Source organism: Penaeus vannamei, chromosome 7, assembly GCF_042767895.1.
Source record: "Penaeus vannamei isolate JL-2024 chromosome 7, ASM4276789v1, whole genome shotgun sequence".
NCBI classification, from domain to species: Eukaryota; Metazoa; Arthropoda; class Malacostraca; order Decapoda; family Penaeidae; genus Penaeus; species Penaeus vannamei.
Genome location: NC_091555.1, coordinates 19,086,567 through 19,100,920, shown reverse-complemented (window position 1 = coordinate 19,100,920; position 14,354 = coordinate 19,086,567). Strand labels below are relative to the sequence as shown.

Below are 14,354 nucleotides of genomic sequence, written 5' to 3'. Positions count from 1 at the left end.
CCAAAACAAACGTTCCACCATTCCACAATCACACCAACGTATTGCCAGATGCTCGCTTACACGGGGATGCATGCTCAAAAAAGACTCCTAGGCCTAAGCGAGATGCTACTCGGTGAGGAGGAGGGAGAAAGATGATGGAGGAGAGAGCAGAGAAAGGGGAAGGAGGGGAGGCGAAGCTGGCAAACCGAGAGAACAAAGAACACAGATATGATCCCGAGAATGAAATAGAGACTTGAGGGCGAGGCATAAAGATCGCGCGAGGGGTGGAGGTAATGGTAGGGGGATGGAGAGGGGGAGGGGGCTCTTAGATGAGGCTGATGATCACCCGAACCTCCGCCAGATGGCTGGCGATGGCACACCTGTGTCTCAGCGCCGTGTCAAGTCTGCCACCCCGTCACTGCTCTTCAGTGCCACTTCGGCAGACGTCTGTTTCGTAACATCCTTTCGTTATCAGGACCTGCCTCCCAATTATTCATCAGATTTGTTGAGGAGAATGAAGAATGAAAAGGAAAGAACAACCAAAATAGGCTATGTGTAAACACTTCGCGCGTGCTGCAATGAAAAGGTCCATACCGCATCGCCTGACCTTTCCATAATGATAATACTAATGAAGATTGCAACGACATTAGCACTGACAAAGACGAAGGCAGTAAGATGGCGATGACGAAAACCTCCCCATTCAAAAGAACAAAACACGCACAAATGATGATTAAAATAACCCTTATCGTGTATAATAAAAAAATATTAATAAAGGGATAAAACACCGTCAAAACATTAATCAAAAGCAACAAAACAAACAAACAAAACAAAACTTTCCCTTCGCGACACCCCACAAGGAAAAAAAAGTTCACAATGGAACATGGATGGATCAATATACGGTCATGAACAGCCCTGCACGCCTGCACACCTGCAATCAATACGGCGAAATCCTTCATTTGCTTGCGCTACGCAAAACCCTTCCACTTAAATATTGGGCTCCATTAGTACCATTATTGTCGTCGTTAAGTGATATTACTCGATTTATTATCATTACTATCAGTGTTTTCGCTGCTGTTTTGTTATTTGTTATTTCTTTTATTCCCCTTACTTTGATTATTCCTTTGATTATTCTTATCATCAGTATTTCCATTCATACTATTCTTATGACTACTACCCTATCATTATCACCAATCTCATCATAAGCATCACATATTATAATCATCATTAACAAAATTATCAATATTCTCAACCCAGTATAGACCTTTTTATCAAATTATTCCTTCCGCGGTCGCCTAGCGTCTGAATTTCCTTGCAAGACACTGGAGAAACTCATTAATTCCCGTGTCCCTTAATGAAGGCTGATCCTTTTCCCAATGAGAGATCCTTGAGCCCGCGCTGTATTCATAACATTCAAATTTCTCTCCTTATAACCCCCTCCCCCCCTTTTTTTCTTTTTTTTTTTTTTTTTTTAATAAGAGCAAACTTATTTAATTTCATGTTTTTTTATAGGTATTTATTTTCTTTTTTTCGCCAGCGCTAATCTTACATAATTCCCGCGAATATTTTGTGAAACATGCCCTTGTCCAGAAACTATTTTGCAAGGCGATGGTGGTGGTGGCGGTGCTGATGATAGCGCTGCTGCTTATGATGATGATGATGATGATGACGATGACGATGACGATGACGATGATAATGATGATGATGATGATGATAATGATGATAATGATGATGATAATGATGATGATAATGATGATAATGATAATAATGATGATAATGATAATGATGATGATGATGATGATGATGATGATGATGATGATAATAATGATAATGGCAATGATGGAAAGAGGAGGAGGGGGAAAATGGATAACGAAAACGATCATAGTCCAGATATCGCCCCCTCCTCCTCTTACCCACGCTGCAGCTGTCCCTACCGCATTTCCCATTTTCTGCCCTGGATAATGTAACCAATACCCCCTGAAATAAGCAATAAGAGTTAGGGTGATAATCCCATCGCGCGGGGAATGATCACTTATCACTCGCCCGTCGACAAGGTGGGGAAACCTACAACGAAATTTCTCTCGTACGACTTTCTTCTTTCCTCCCGTGTACCATCACCATGGGAAAAAAACAGAAATACTCAACAATGTTGATAATATTAATTAATAATGTTGATTAGCATAATAGAAGGAGAGGTGAATCAACACGCCTTTCGAGTGTCCTTCACGCCAGGGCGAGGAGAGGAGTAAGAAAGTCAAGTGTAGATTATTCGTAATTTTGCGGCAGAATAGATATCGTTTCGGCTGCATAAGTAAATTTCTTTTAATCTTAAAAGTATATACATGCATATATTACCGTAAAAGACAATCTAAGGTTACACGTAAAATAAATTAAAACACATAGGACATTATATCATATTTTACAATCGCCTATTTTTTATCATCAGCATCTGCTTGCATTGCATTTACTTTGGTCGCGGACGAAAGGGACTGGAAAAAAGCTAATTGAGTAATCATCGAATGAACCTTGAGAATCCAATCCCATACTTTACCTTCAGTTCCCGGTATCGGAGGCGGCGGTCGCTGCGGCGGGGGCGGCGGCAGCGGCTGGCAGTAGTTGCTCTCCAGAATGTAGCCGCGGTGGTGCATCGTGTTGTTGTAGTTCTGGCTCGGGTACACCGGGCTCGGGTGGACCGGGGTGGGGTGAATCGGACTGTTGTAGCCTTGGTTGACGTGGACCGGGCTGTTGTAGCCGGAACTGTGATGCACTGGGCTTTGGTGGGCCGGGCTGTTGCATCCTTGATTAGTGTGGATCGGGCTCTGGCGGATCGGGCTGTTGTAACCTTGGTTGACGTGGACCGGGCTATTATAGCCTTGGTTTACGTGGACTGGGCTGTTGTAGCCTTGGTTCACGTGGACTGGGCTGTTGTAGCCTTGGTTAGGATGCACAGGGCTACAGTGCGCGGGGCTGCAGTGTGCAGGGCTGTGGTGGATGGGGGTAAAGTGGTGTGGGCTGTGGTTGACTGGGCTGTTGGGGCCTGGGCTTTGGTGTGGGCTCTGGTAGGGGCTGTTGTAGGTGCTGCTGTAGCCATACGGAAGGTGGTTTCGGGCGTGGGCACGGCGGTGTGTGGCTGGGGAGCGGGGCTGCGGCTGGTGGTGCACAGGGCTGCCAGGGTGGTGCGGGGGGAGGGGCGGCGGCGTCGGCTGGGTACGGGCGTGAGTGGGCGTGTGCGGGCGGGAGGGCGGAGGCGGCGGGGGATTGCATGCCACGTGGGTCCAATAGGGACACGCTTCCCCCTCGTCCTGCGGCTCGGGGAAGACGGTGTCCAAGTGCGGCCGGGGACCCCCGTCCTTCTTGCCCTTCGGCTTCCAGTTAAACAGCTTCGTGCAGAACATGGGCGCCATCTCGCTCCGTCGGCGTTCTCACTGATGGCTAATGCTAAATAAATAATCAATGGGAAGAATCCTATGCGCTCACGGACAGACCTCCTCCTGTTTCGCGGTGGAATCGAAGACGCGCGGGGCCTCTCAGACAGCTCCCGCCAGCGGCCAAGAGGCTGCAGACTGCGCGGCGTCCGTCGGCCCCCGTGGCGTCCCGAGCGAGCTTGCACCAGTCATGACGGCCATCCCCAATCACAGGAGCAATCTGCATCCAGTCGTAAAATAACCCAGAATTTGTGCATCGGCCGCTCATACACGTCTCCCGGGACCGTTTATCCCAAAGATCACAAAATATCTCGCTCGCAATATTCGCCAAACACACTAATCTGTTGCGCAATAAAGCCTGGCGGAAATGAAATGTTCCCGAGTCTCATTTTCTGGAATAACAACCATTACCAAACGTCAATCAGGCGTCGAAGGTCGTTGCGCCATACAGCCTTAGCAATCATGCCCCGGCTCTGTCGACGGGCACCAGTACCCTCCCCGGGGTAGGATGCGAGGCGGACGATCCTGCAAGACAGGAGAGTCAGGCTTCTGTCATGAGAGGAAGGACTGTCTGGCTGGTGGACAGAGGCAGGCCGCGTCCTCCCCTCACAGCGGCGTCCTTTCCTCGCTGCAATTGGGGGTTGCTAGGCGCTGCACACGAGGGAAGGGGAGCTCGGCTCTATTGTGCTTCTTTTCTCCCTTCAGCTCTCCAGTTAGTGTTTTATTCTTGGCACTCCGGCCATTCACGGTTATTGAGTCACACGCAGATAAAAAAGAGCGAATCGCAGAAAGGGCCTTCTCTCACGTTCTCATCCGACCCAAGAAGGCACCGGGAAGGTTCTATCCCTGGCATTCCATCCGTCTTGCTCATGACTAGCCGCTCATCCAATGAATAGTTACACTCAGCGCGACGCGTGCCCTTCACCAGCAACGTCGGATCTATCCACGCCTTTCAAAGCTGCATCGTAGACCTGTGGCCAGGTATCGGCCATAAAATGCCCTTCGGAATAATATCATGCGGATTTCGTGTCTCTGAACAAGTTTCTCGTTCTTTTCTGCAAATTGATATTCTTTTCTTTTCTTATTGCTCACGAACTCGATTCAAAAACATAAATCAAACTTACTTTTCACTAATTAATCACTGTCTTGCTTTTGGCATTCCGGGTCTGCAATAACAAAAAAGCTAACTTCTGAAGTGGGTTATACCTTCAACAAGAAACAAAAATCAATGTCTACAACTTCTCGAATTCATGTAACGTCGAGACGGATTCCCTCCCAGCGGGGACGGCGCGCGAGTCCCTCCGAAGGCCTGATTACTATTCCCTCTCAAGTTTCCACGGTTAGTTTGCCTTCGAAGGGGTGCTGCTGCGTCCACACTCCGGGTCCTTTCGCCGCTAGCCTCGATTAAACGACTCGATGACTTTTCCGAAGTAACTCGAGCCTTAGCCTGACATGACCCTGCAACCCGACGCGGAAGCGGAACGCAAAAAGTTTGGTGAGGCTAAATAGTTTTGAGTAGTTTAAAGAGTTTCTCTATGTAAAATTACAGTTGTGTCCATTAGCTTTCCTTTCTTGTGGCCAGGGTCTGGGTCATACTAAGTCAGTCATTCACTGCCACTGTCTTCGAGGGTCTCTCTTCAAATACTTTCTCTTTGCCTTTTGCATGTAAATGGTGTACTCCATTTATTTCACTTGAACTAGACTGACTGGGCCGCTGGGTGCCCCTTCCAATGCACCATCGGCCTCGGTTCGTCTCGGGTTACTCATGCAGGGCGATTCGTTAGGTTTATCATCGATGTTTCCCCGATGAATTATCACTTACGCTCAGCTTCCCTTGGTCTTCCCCTCATCTTGATGGAAGGGAGGGAAGGGGGAGGCAGGGGAACGGGAAGGGGAGGCGGTCGTGTTACAACAAACGGCCGAGTGACGCATCACTTTATTGGCTTGTGCGCTGTTTCCCTTCTTTATATCTCGGAATGTATTTTTTCCAGGGCATATATTCTGAGCCTTTCTAGTCTATAATATCTGGATCCCCTTCCTCCCTCAAAAAAGAGCGCATTCAGGCTTGCTAAAAAAAATTGTCAAATATAAATAAAAATGGCGGAGCTCAAGAGTGCTGCCCGAAGGCCAATATCGCTCTTTATCCGAAATACAATTCGGTATTTAAAAAACGGCAACCTGGTATTGTCCTATTCTTGTTTACCCAGAGTTTTGCATCTACTCTCTGGCCGTTCCCTTTTGTTATTTCGCCTCGTTCGTCTTCCAGCTTCCCTCGAATCGGTCGCGTGGTAGCTGGATCTGAGGGGAATGAATCACCACCCCTCACTCGCGCACAGAGGGAGGTCTAACAATCTGCTACAACTAACAACGGAAACAGGAGGGGATTGTCAGTTATCGCTGGAGAGTAAGTCTCGCTTAAATCATAATAAAGTTCTAGTGTGTCTTTCATGTCAACACTTCCGATATGTGGAAGACATTTCGGACACGCATTTTCCTCTTTTTCTTCACCATCACAAAATGACAGGGGAGGGGGGGAGGGGGTCGGCTGCGAACTTCCCGTGACGGAGTTCGTAAAAAAACGAGTTCAGAAAAAGGAAACTCGGAGTTGTATCTTCATGGAAGTTTCTACAAGCAAATAATTTTTCCCGTCTTGGATATGCGTGCCACGATGCGGGACCTCCTGCAGCGGCCGGGACTGAGGTACCTGCAGGAGGCGCTGAGGGACAATCAGAGGAAAAACGAAGAGAGGAGAGGAGGAAAAAGAGAGGAGAGAGAAGGGTGAGCGTTGAGGGTGTGAGCTCGAGGTGACCGTCACTCAGGATTTGCTTTATCTGTACAGAGATGCAGCAGGCACTGGGGAGAGTTGGAGACAGGGTAGGAGAAAGGGGAAGAGGCAGAGAAGGAGGAGGAGTCAAGGAGACTGTCTGAGGATAATGGAAATAGAAGACTGTGTATGGGGCGAGGGGACGGGATACCCCCAACAAGGAAACAAAAACGAGTTCAGTAACCCAACTCTTCAGCGTGGATAATTCAGCTCATGAGCGCCAATTGTGAGGCCACGCGTCATTAAGGACGCCCGACGCTTCAGCACAGTACAGCGGGGGAACAGGTCGTGCTGAGCCGTCGCTGTCGTGCTGCTGAATTCCCTTCGAGCTCCCTCCTCTCACTTTGGCATAAACGCTCTCGTGCAGGACTCATCCCAGTTTCTGTCCACGGAATCTGAAAGCACAGAGGGGCTGCTCGGGCACCCAGGCACGGCTAATGTTTCTCCCCATTGCGGTTACAGTCCCCTCATGAGCGCCGGCAGCAAAAGCAGGGACAGCAGAACAAAGAACATGATCAGCAGAGAGAAAAACCAGTTCAGGAGGTCACCAGGTGTGATGCTCAGCAGATATTCCCGAATAGGCCACATGGGCTGTTATCGCGCTCCCTAAGGAACCCTCTAAGGACACTCTTGGCTTGGGCTCGCTGGCCTTCCCCCCGGGGAGGGATGGGACGCCCGGAAGATGCGAAAACGTCAGTCGTTCTTGAGGGGAAAATGCTCTCACTAATAAAGTCTCTTCGATTAATACTTTTAAATGCGATGTTTTTCTATCGCACTTATTTCACTCGTTTTTCCTGACTACTGTTGAAAAAAATGTTTAAAAATCGGACGTTAAAAACATGACACAGCCTAAATAAACGTACAATAAATGATAAGCGAGTTTCGTTAATTCAAGTATAATCCGGAAGAGGAGACGGCGTACTTTCCGCGTCACGACTGAAGCCAAACTGAGGGGAACACTACAGTGAGGCAGCAAACCTCCGATGGGTAGTCGAGTTGCCGCGTCGGATTTTCCTCCCTAATTTTCTATTAATCTAGGCAATGTTGATTGAACTTAGTAAATGAAGAATTTTCTTAAATGAATAAAGAACAGTCTTGAAAATCACAGCTAGTCGCCGCACAAGAGACACCAGAGTATGAAGAAAAAGACCAAAATCACCACCTGGCACGTCCGCGGGCGCCTCAGACTCGCGATATCCGAGCAAGCATGATTCTGTGTGTTTAAAACCCACACAGCCCCACACACTCATTAACCCAATTTTGGTGTTAAATTCACCCCCAGTTTGCAGTCCTGACCCTTGTTTGCTCCCTGAAAAACGCCCGTGATTTAATGGTACGTGTGTGTGTCGCTCCATATGGAGAGGGGAAACTGCCAGACGGGCCGTGCTCTTCCAGCCACGCCTTCCGTACGCAGACGCATCGATCTGGCCTGAGAAACAAATTTTAGCCCTGTCGGCGCCAGAATTAATTTAATAAGACTTTACTATACAAGATAAGGCAGTGCAAAAAAAGATGCTGCAAAGATTACGCCAAATCCAGTCCCGACCTGATATATACACTCATTCCCAGCCTACGAGATCGCCTGTGCATGTCGAGGTGGAGGTGCATGATAACAGTTATCTTGTATCATCTGTCATGCATTCCCGAGATCGCCATAAGACGGGCAATATGACAAAGGCGACAGACGGGCCCACAAAATACTACGACAAAAACACAGGCAAAACTGACGCAACTTAGACCGTAAAAACAGCACAATGTCCCGAACAATGAGGCGAGAGGCCCAGCGTAAACACTGCAATTGTGTGGCAACAATGGTGTGGAGGCCGTGTAATGGACAATGTTGCCATGATCCTGATGGTGACTACTCCGGGTCATGCATGGGCACATGCGCCTGCACGGAAAGGGGTAATTATGGAGAAATCTGACTTACCATATACGCTCACCCTTGCGGACGGGTGTACGTAAAAGGTGCACAGGCAGACGCACGGGCATTGCCTTTAACATTTCATACAGACATGTAGACAGTTGATACACACATACAAAGCGCGCGCGCGTGTATGTGCGTGCGTCTGTGCGTGCGCACGTGTGTGTGTGTGTGATTGAGTAAGAGTGAGTGAGCGAGTGTGTGAATGAGTGAGTGAGTGAGTGAATGAGTGGTTGAGGAATGTGTGAGTTTGAGTGTGTGTGCCCCTCTGTGTGAGTGAGTGAGTGAGTGAGACTGAGTGTGAGTTTGAGTGTGTGTGTGTGTGCCTGACTGTCTGAGTGAGTGAGTGAGTACGTGAGTGGGTGAGGTTGTGCGTGAGTAATGGAGCAAGTTAGTCAGTAAACAAGTTAGTGAGAGTATGGGTGTATGTGTGTGTGTGTGTGGGGGGGGGGGGGGTACATGCATGTGTGCGTTTGCAATCGTGCGCACAAATACGCATGCAAATACACGTATCCACTGTTAAATATAAAAACGTCACACACACACACACACACACACATACTAACCAATATGAACACATACACACTAAATAATAATTTAGAAAGTAAGCAAATAAAGCAATAAATCTATGAAGTAAACATACAAAAATAAATGCTATAATACCAAACGAGAAACACACGCGCCCCCTACCCCCAAAATACAACAACAAAACACTCTAGTATACAAGTGGCCAATAGTTCTATGAATATGTTTCGACAATTATAGCGCAATATATCACAAAACCATTATCTTCTCGATCGGAACTTCAAATAAAGAGCAGACACACAGAGTGAATAATTCTGTACAAACATTTTTCTCTTCTCGCTCAACATCCTCTTCTGATCGCTCGTTTTCCATTCAAGGTCAACTGATTTGCATATCAAGTATCTCATAAATAAATATTCAAAGAGACTTATATTACTCCCTGTCTGAGGATTTCGAGAGAAAAAAAATCCCTCCGAAAATCCTATAAAAAAAAGATAGGTTACAAAAATACCTTCGCAGATCCTTAACTTCTATATAAAAAATGAGTGAGTATATTTTGCATAATTTACAAAGACATTTTCCTTCGAGGCCATTACCATCGCCGACGACGCCTCGACGACCCGCGATGACGACCTCTCAAGCCATTCAATTACGCCTCTTGTGTGTGCAATACTATCACGCCGATCGATAGCAGCCGCAGCTTATCGTGGTCGTGCTGGCTGCCCCCGACGCCGCCGCCGCCGACACGACCCTTTGGCCATCGTCTAGGGGGTCGGGCGGGGGGGAGGAGGAGGAGGAGACTGATGATGATGGAGATGGAGATGATGATGATGATGACAAGGAGGAGGAAGAGGAGGAGAGAAGAAGTAGTAGGAGACGGAGGAGAAGAAGCAGGAGGAGGAGCAGCAGCAGCAGGAGGAGGAAGAGAAGAAGCAGGAGGGAGATAATAGATGGGAGTTAGAATGAAAAGCATGACAATGATATGCTGATGGGGATGACTGGCAGAGGGGGAGGAGGAAGGAAGAGGACGCCCCCCCCCCCCTTTCTACTCTCCACTTTAGAAAAAAAAGCTAAGACAGAAATTTGAATAAAAATTTTGCATGACTGTTGTCGCTTTATCCTTTTTCGATATTGGCCACATGCAGCGCTGTCCAATGTGCCATTTTCAGCACTCGCTGTTTTATGAAATAAATGCCACAATACGTACGCTCTCAAAATGAATCAACAGCAGATTTTTCTCTCGGAACGCGCAAAAGTCCCCCAAAATACATGCCAAAACACCCGAACCCACGCGCTGGAAACGAGACTCGCCTCAGCCCTCCGCCAGAGCGCGGCGAGGGCGGAGCGAGGGAGGCAGAGGGCCCGCAATCATGACAAAGGGAGGGCGAAGAGAGTGCGCTCGCAGAGAGGGACGATAAAGCGCTGGATTAAGGGAGATGGAGAGCCTCGATAGACATCAATAAGCCGGGTGCGAGGACGAGCGAAAGCGTGCCTTCGAGTGGGTGGCGGGGTCGTACTAGCGCGCGTGAGTGCGTGCGTTCAGACAGGTACTTCACCTACGACCCTGAACGACAACCACTTCAAGCACTGCCTTCGAGAGCGCGCGCTTCGCCAACTCTACTACACCGGTGCGGTCTTGCTGCTCGCGGCGACGCAACTTTAAACAGATTAGCTTTAATGCTACATATGCGATTCGGATAAATGAGATTCGGTGCGCGTTAATATTCAAATGCCATTTGCTCCCGAATAGTTTTACAGCGGTCTCGAAATTGGCACACGTAAAAAATAAACACCGTGAATCTGTAATATCACAGTTCGAACGAAATAAAATAGATAGTTACAGCTTGAACGAAAAAGGTAGAATAAAAGAGTAGAAAAATTGGTAAAGAAATAAAAATAAAAATAAACATACAGATTCACGAAGGGGCATCACGCATTCACACGGGAATCCAAAGCCGACCCGAACATCCCAAACCGAATTACCTCTCAGGAAAATCCCATAAGTGGATCCAACACCCAATAAACCCAGTCAACCAAGAAGAAAAGGAGGGCAGGAGCAACAGTGGGGGGCGCGGGGACAAAAAAAATCGTCCCCTACAATCATACAATCATACAACAATTCGCTTTTTTGTCGGTTCTTGTAAAGCCTTCTTCTCTCGGTGAATCCCAGCCGTCCATTCCCTTCTTTCTTTCCATCCATTAGCGGAGAAAGACGTACGGAATAAAGGAGGGACGCTCAGGCGAAAGATCTAATGAAATCTGGATACAAAAGGGATTTGTGTACAAAGGAAAACTCGGGGGCTATTTCAATTCCCGCTCGCCATCGATTTCACATTTCATCATCGAAACCCGCTGCTTAGTCGCTTCAAGCAGGAGGAGGGGACAAAAAGTGACAAAGAATATGAGAAGACAAAAAGTGACAAAGAATATGAGAAGACAAAAAGTGACAAAGAATATGCGAAGAGGACAAAAAGTGACAAAGAATACGAGAAGAGGACAAAAAGTGACAAAGAATATGAGAAGAGGAAAAAGTGACTGACATTATATAATGGCAGAAGAAGAAAGTATGGCAGAGAAAATGGAAAGATACTAAAATATATAAAAGAAAAACTGACAAATTACACAGAAAAACAATTACAAAACAACAAAAAAGTGGAACAAGGAAAGATGATAACGAGAATGACAAGCGGAGAAAAAGTAACAAAGACTATGACAGAAGGAAAAGTGGCCAAGAAAATGACAAACCAAGAAAAAGGTGACAAAGAAAATGACAGCGCCAACTCCGCCGCCCACCGATTGGCCAAAAAGGTGATGCGATATTTCACTGTTATATCTGACAACCCACCATTTACCCGTCTTCGTGGGCGATGGTTGACATAAACATGCGAGAATGTCCGGAAAAGAAAATGGATCCGCATAGCGAGAGAGAGAGAGAGACAGAGATAGAGGAAGAGAAAGAGAGAAAGGGACAGAGGAAGAGAAAGAGGAAGAGGGAAATAGGAAGCGAGAGAGAGAGAAAGAGAGGGAAAGGAAGGGAGGGAGGGAGAAAGAGAAATAGAAAGGGGAAGAGAAAGAGAAGGAAAGAGGAAGAGAAAGAGAGAGACGGAAAAGAGGAAGCGACAGAAAGAGAAAGAGAGGGAAAGGAAGGGAGGGAAGGAGGGAGGAAAAAAGAGAAAGAGAAAGGAAAGAGAGAGAGAGAGAGAGAGAGAGAGAGAGAGAGAGAGAGAGAGAGAGAGAGAGAGAGAGAGAGAGAGAGAGAGAGAGAGAGAGAGAGAGAGAGAGAAAAGAAGAAGAAAAAGGTGGGAACCGGAGATCGTGACACGTTCCCCAGCCACACAGAGGTGATTGTGTATCTCTTTTCCCATGAGAAGAGGAAGGAAACGAGTAAACAAGGAAACGACGAAATCAACAGAGACGCAAACTGACGATGGCAAACGAGGGGCAAAGGGAGAATCATAACGAAAGGAGAGCGAGAGATACCCCACAGCGACGGTGGGAGGAAGCGAGGGGTAGTTTCGAAGTGATCGATGGGAGGCAGAGAACTACGAAAGAATGTGCTTCAGAAATCCCCGGCAGTGGTATATGCTGTGGTGCGGGGGGAGGGGAAGGGGGATGGGGAGGGGAAGAGGGAGGGGGGAGGAGATGAACGATGGAGGAGGAGGGGAAAGGAAAGTCATGATTATATGAAGTATCGAGTTACACAGAACATGACGGCCATGGGGGGGAGGGGGTGTGGGGTGGGTGGGGCTGGAACAGAGACACACGCTGGGGTCTGGCCAAGAAAAACGGTAGGGGGTGTGCTCAGCCGTTTATACACTGTAAATGTAATGTTTGGAATATAAATGAATGCCCAAACGTGGGAAAATAAGCGAATCGCGAGAACGTAAGAGCTATCTGAGAGAGAGAGAGAGAGAGAGAGAGAGAGAGAGAGAGAGAGAGAGAGAGAGGGAGAGAGAGAGAGAGAGAGAGAGAGAGAGACAGAAAAAGAAAGAAAGGACGAGGAAGAGAGAGGGAGAAAGCAAGGGACCGAGCGTCGGGGTTGGCCATGTCGGACATAAAGCACAGACAAATGGCCGGAGGTGGCAGGGGAAGCCAGGAGGAGGGGGGAGGGGGAGTGTGACAGGGGGGAAAGAGGGACGCGGCCGTATGATGCGAATGTATTAGGGGGAGGGACAAAGGCGCATGAGCTGTAGTGTGGTGCTCTGTTATACCGGGTGCTGTTGGGGTGGGAAAGGGGGCGAGAGGGTTGCTGTCGAAAGAAAAGCAACAGTCCCACCTGCCATTAGGAATTTTTGGTGCTATTTTTTCCTTTTAGAGAACCACGAAGACTGCTCATTATGTGCAATTTTGTTAGACTATATAAATAAAAAACACGGAATGGGCACACGGGATACCATCTTATCACTGCGGAAAATAAATCAAATGCTTCTAATGGCAATTCTTATCGTTATTACTATCATTAGTGGTAGAATTTTTACTTACACGTGCTGTATGGGTCAGTTCAAGGATTAGCGAATGCCGTGCGCAGTTCTTTGGCCTTAAATACCGAGACGAAAATGGCGGCTATTACTATTAATAATACTAGTGTTATTATCATTATCATTACGCCTGTTATTGTTATTATCATTATTCCAATAATTATCATTATCATTATTATTGTCATAATCATGAGCAGCATTTTTCCCTTCTTCTTGTAATCACCATCATCATTATTATCATTACTATTATTATCAATATAAAAAATCAACACACAAACGTGTTTATATAGGAACTGTATCCCGGTGTCACGCGAACACACCTTCGCCTCTTGGCCTCACGGACGGAGGTTGGCTCCGAGCAAAAATTCCGCGGGACAGAAATAGCAAAAAATCTAGATGAACGGTTCTATCAGCTGTGTTGTGAGGGATCTGAGCCACCTTCCGAGCCTGGGAGCGAGAGCTACGGCGAGAAGGCCGAAAGGACATATACCCTTTTACGATACCATAAAAAATGGGGGCAAGGCACTTCGCTTTCGGTGCAAATTACGTCATGCGTTCGTCTCCTGGATAATCGCGCACACGACGTCGCAGAAAGAAACGCAACCCTCGGGGGACAAGACGAGTCGTGCGGCGGAGTCATGACAAAAATCCGGCCTTCGCCACAACACACGTCGTGCCGGATAACGACGGGGGTAATAACCGCCATTACTGCAAATGCCTCTCTGGTGGCAGACGATGGTTATGCGGGCCGCGCTGATGGCACAACTGCGGTGGTGGCCGAGCGGAAAGAGAATGGTGGGTGGGGGCGAGGGCAGCTGAGGGGGGCACAGGGAGACAGGGAGGCAAGGAGAAGGGAGGGGAGATGAGGGGAAGAAGGGAAATGGGGAAGCGAGGGAGTGTGGAATGGTGGGTAAACAAACTATCAATTCCTCGGCTTTCTGAGACGCGCGCCCTAATCGGAAAAGGATGAGCAGATAGGAGGTCGGCGCGGCGAAGGTATGTACACACTCGCACTGTCGCCTTTGCGATCGAACAAAATAAGGTCATTTTCACGGTTCACAACACTGAAGCTTTTATAGTAAGCATTCTCAAAACACACACCGGCGTAGTGGTGGTGGTGCACGCAAGAAAATGTACACCGTACTACAGCGGTACAACATAAAGGCGCGTGGCTGGTTTAACGCCGTAGCAAGGGACGTGTT

At 47.7% G+C, this 14,354-nt stretch overlaps 1 protein-coding gene across 15 annotated transcripts in view; it reads right to left on the bottom strand.

Annotated features, from left to right (window-relative positions):
• The window catches only part of LOC113812565 (protein sickie), a 165,477-nt gene extending 158,341 nt beyond the window's left edge, over positions 1-7,136 (bottom strand). For 5 of the 15 annotated variants that reach the window (XM_070123584.1, XM_070123591.1, XM_070123586.1 and 2 more), the window contains exon 1: positions 2,528-7,004. In XM_070123584.1, coding sequence (XP_069979685.1) covers positions 2,528-3,380 — 853 coding nt within the window. In that variant the 5' untranslated portion in view covers positions 3,381-7,004. Of the gene's footprint in view, positions 1-2,527; positions 7,006-7,088 lie in introns of those variants that run through there. The other 10 variants (XM_070123590.1, XM_070123592.1, XM_070123597.1 and 7 more) reach the window with 4 other exon arrangements.
• Positions 7,137-14,354: the final 7,218 nt, after the last annotated feature.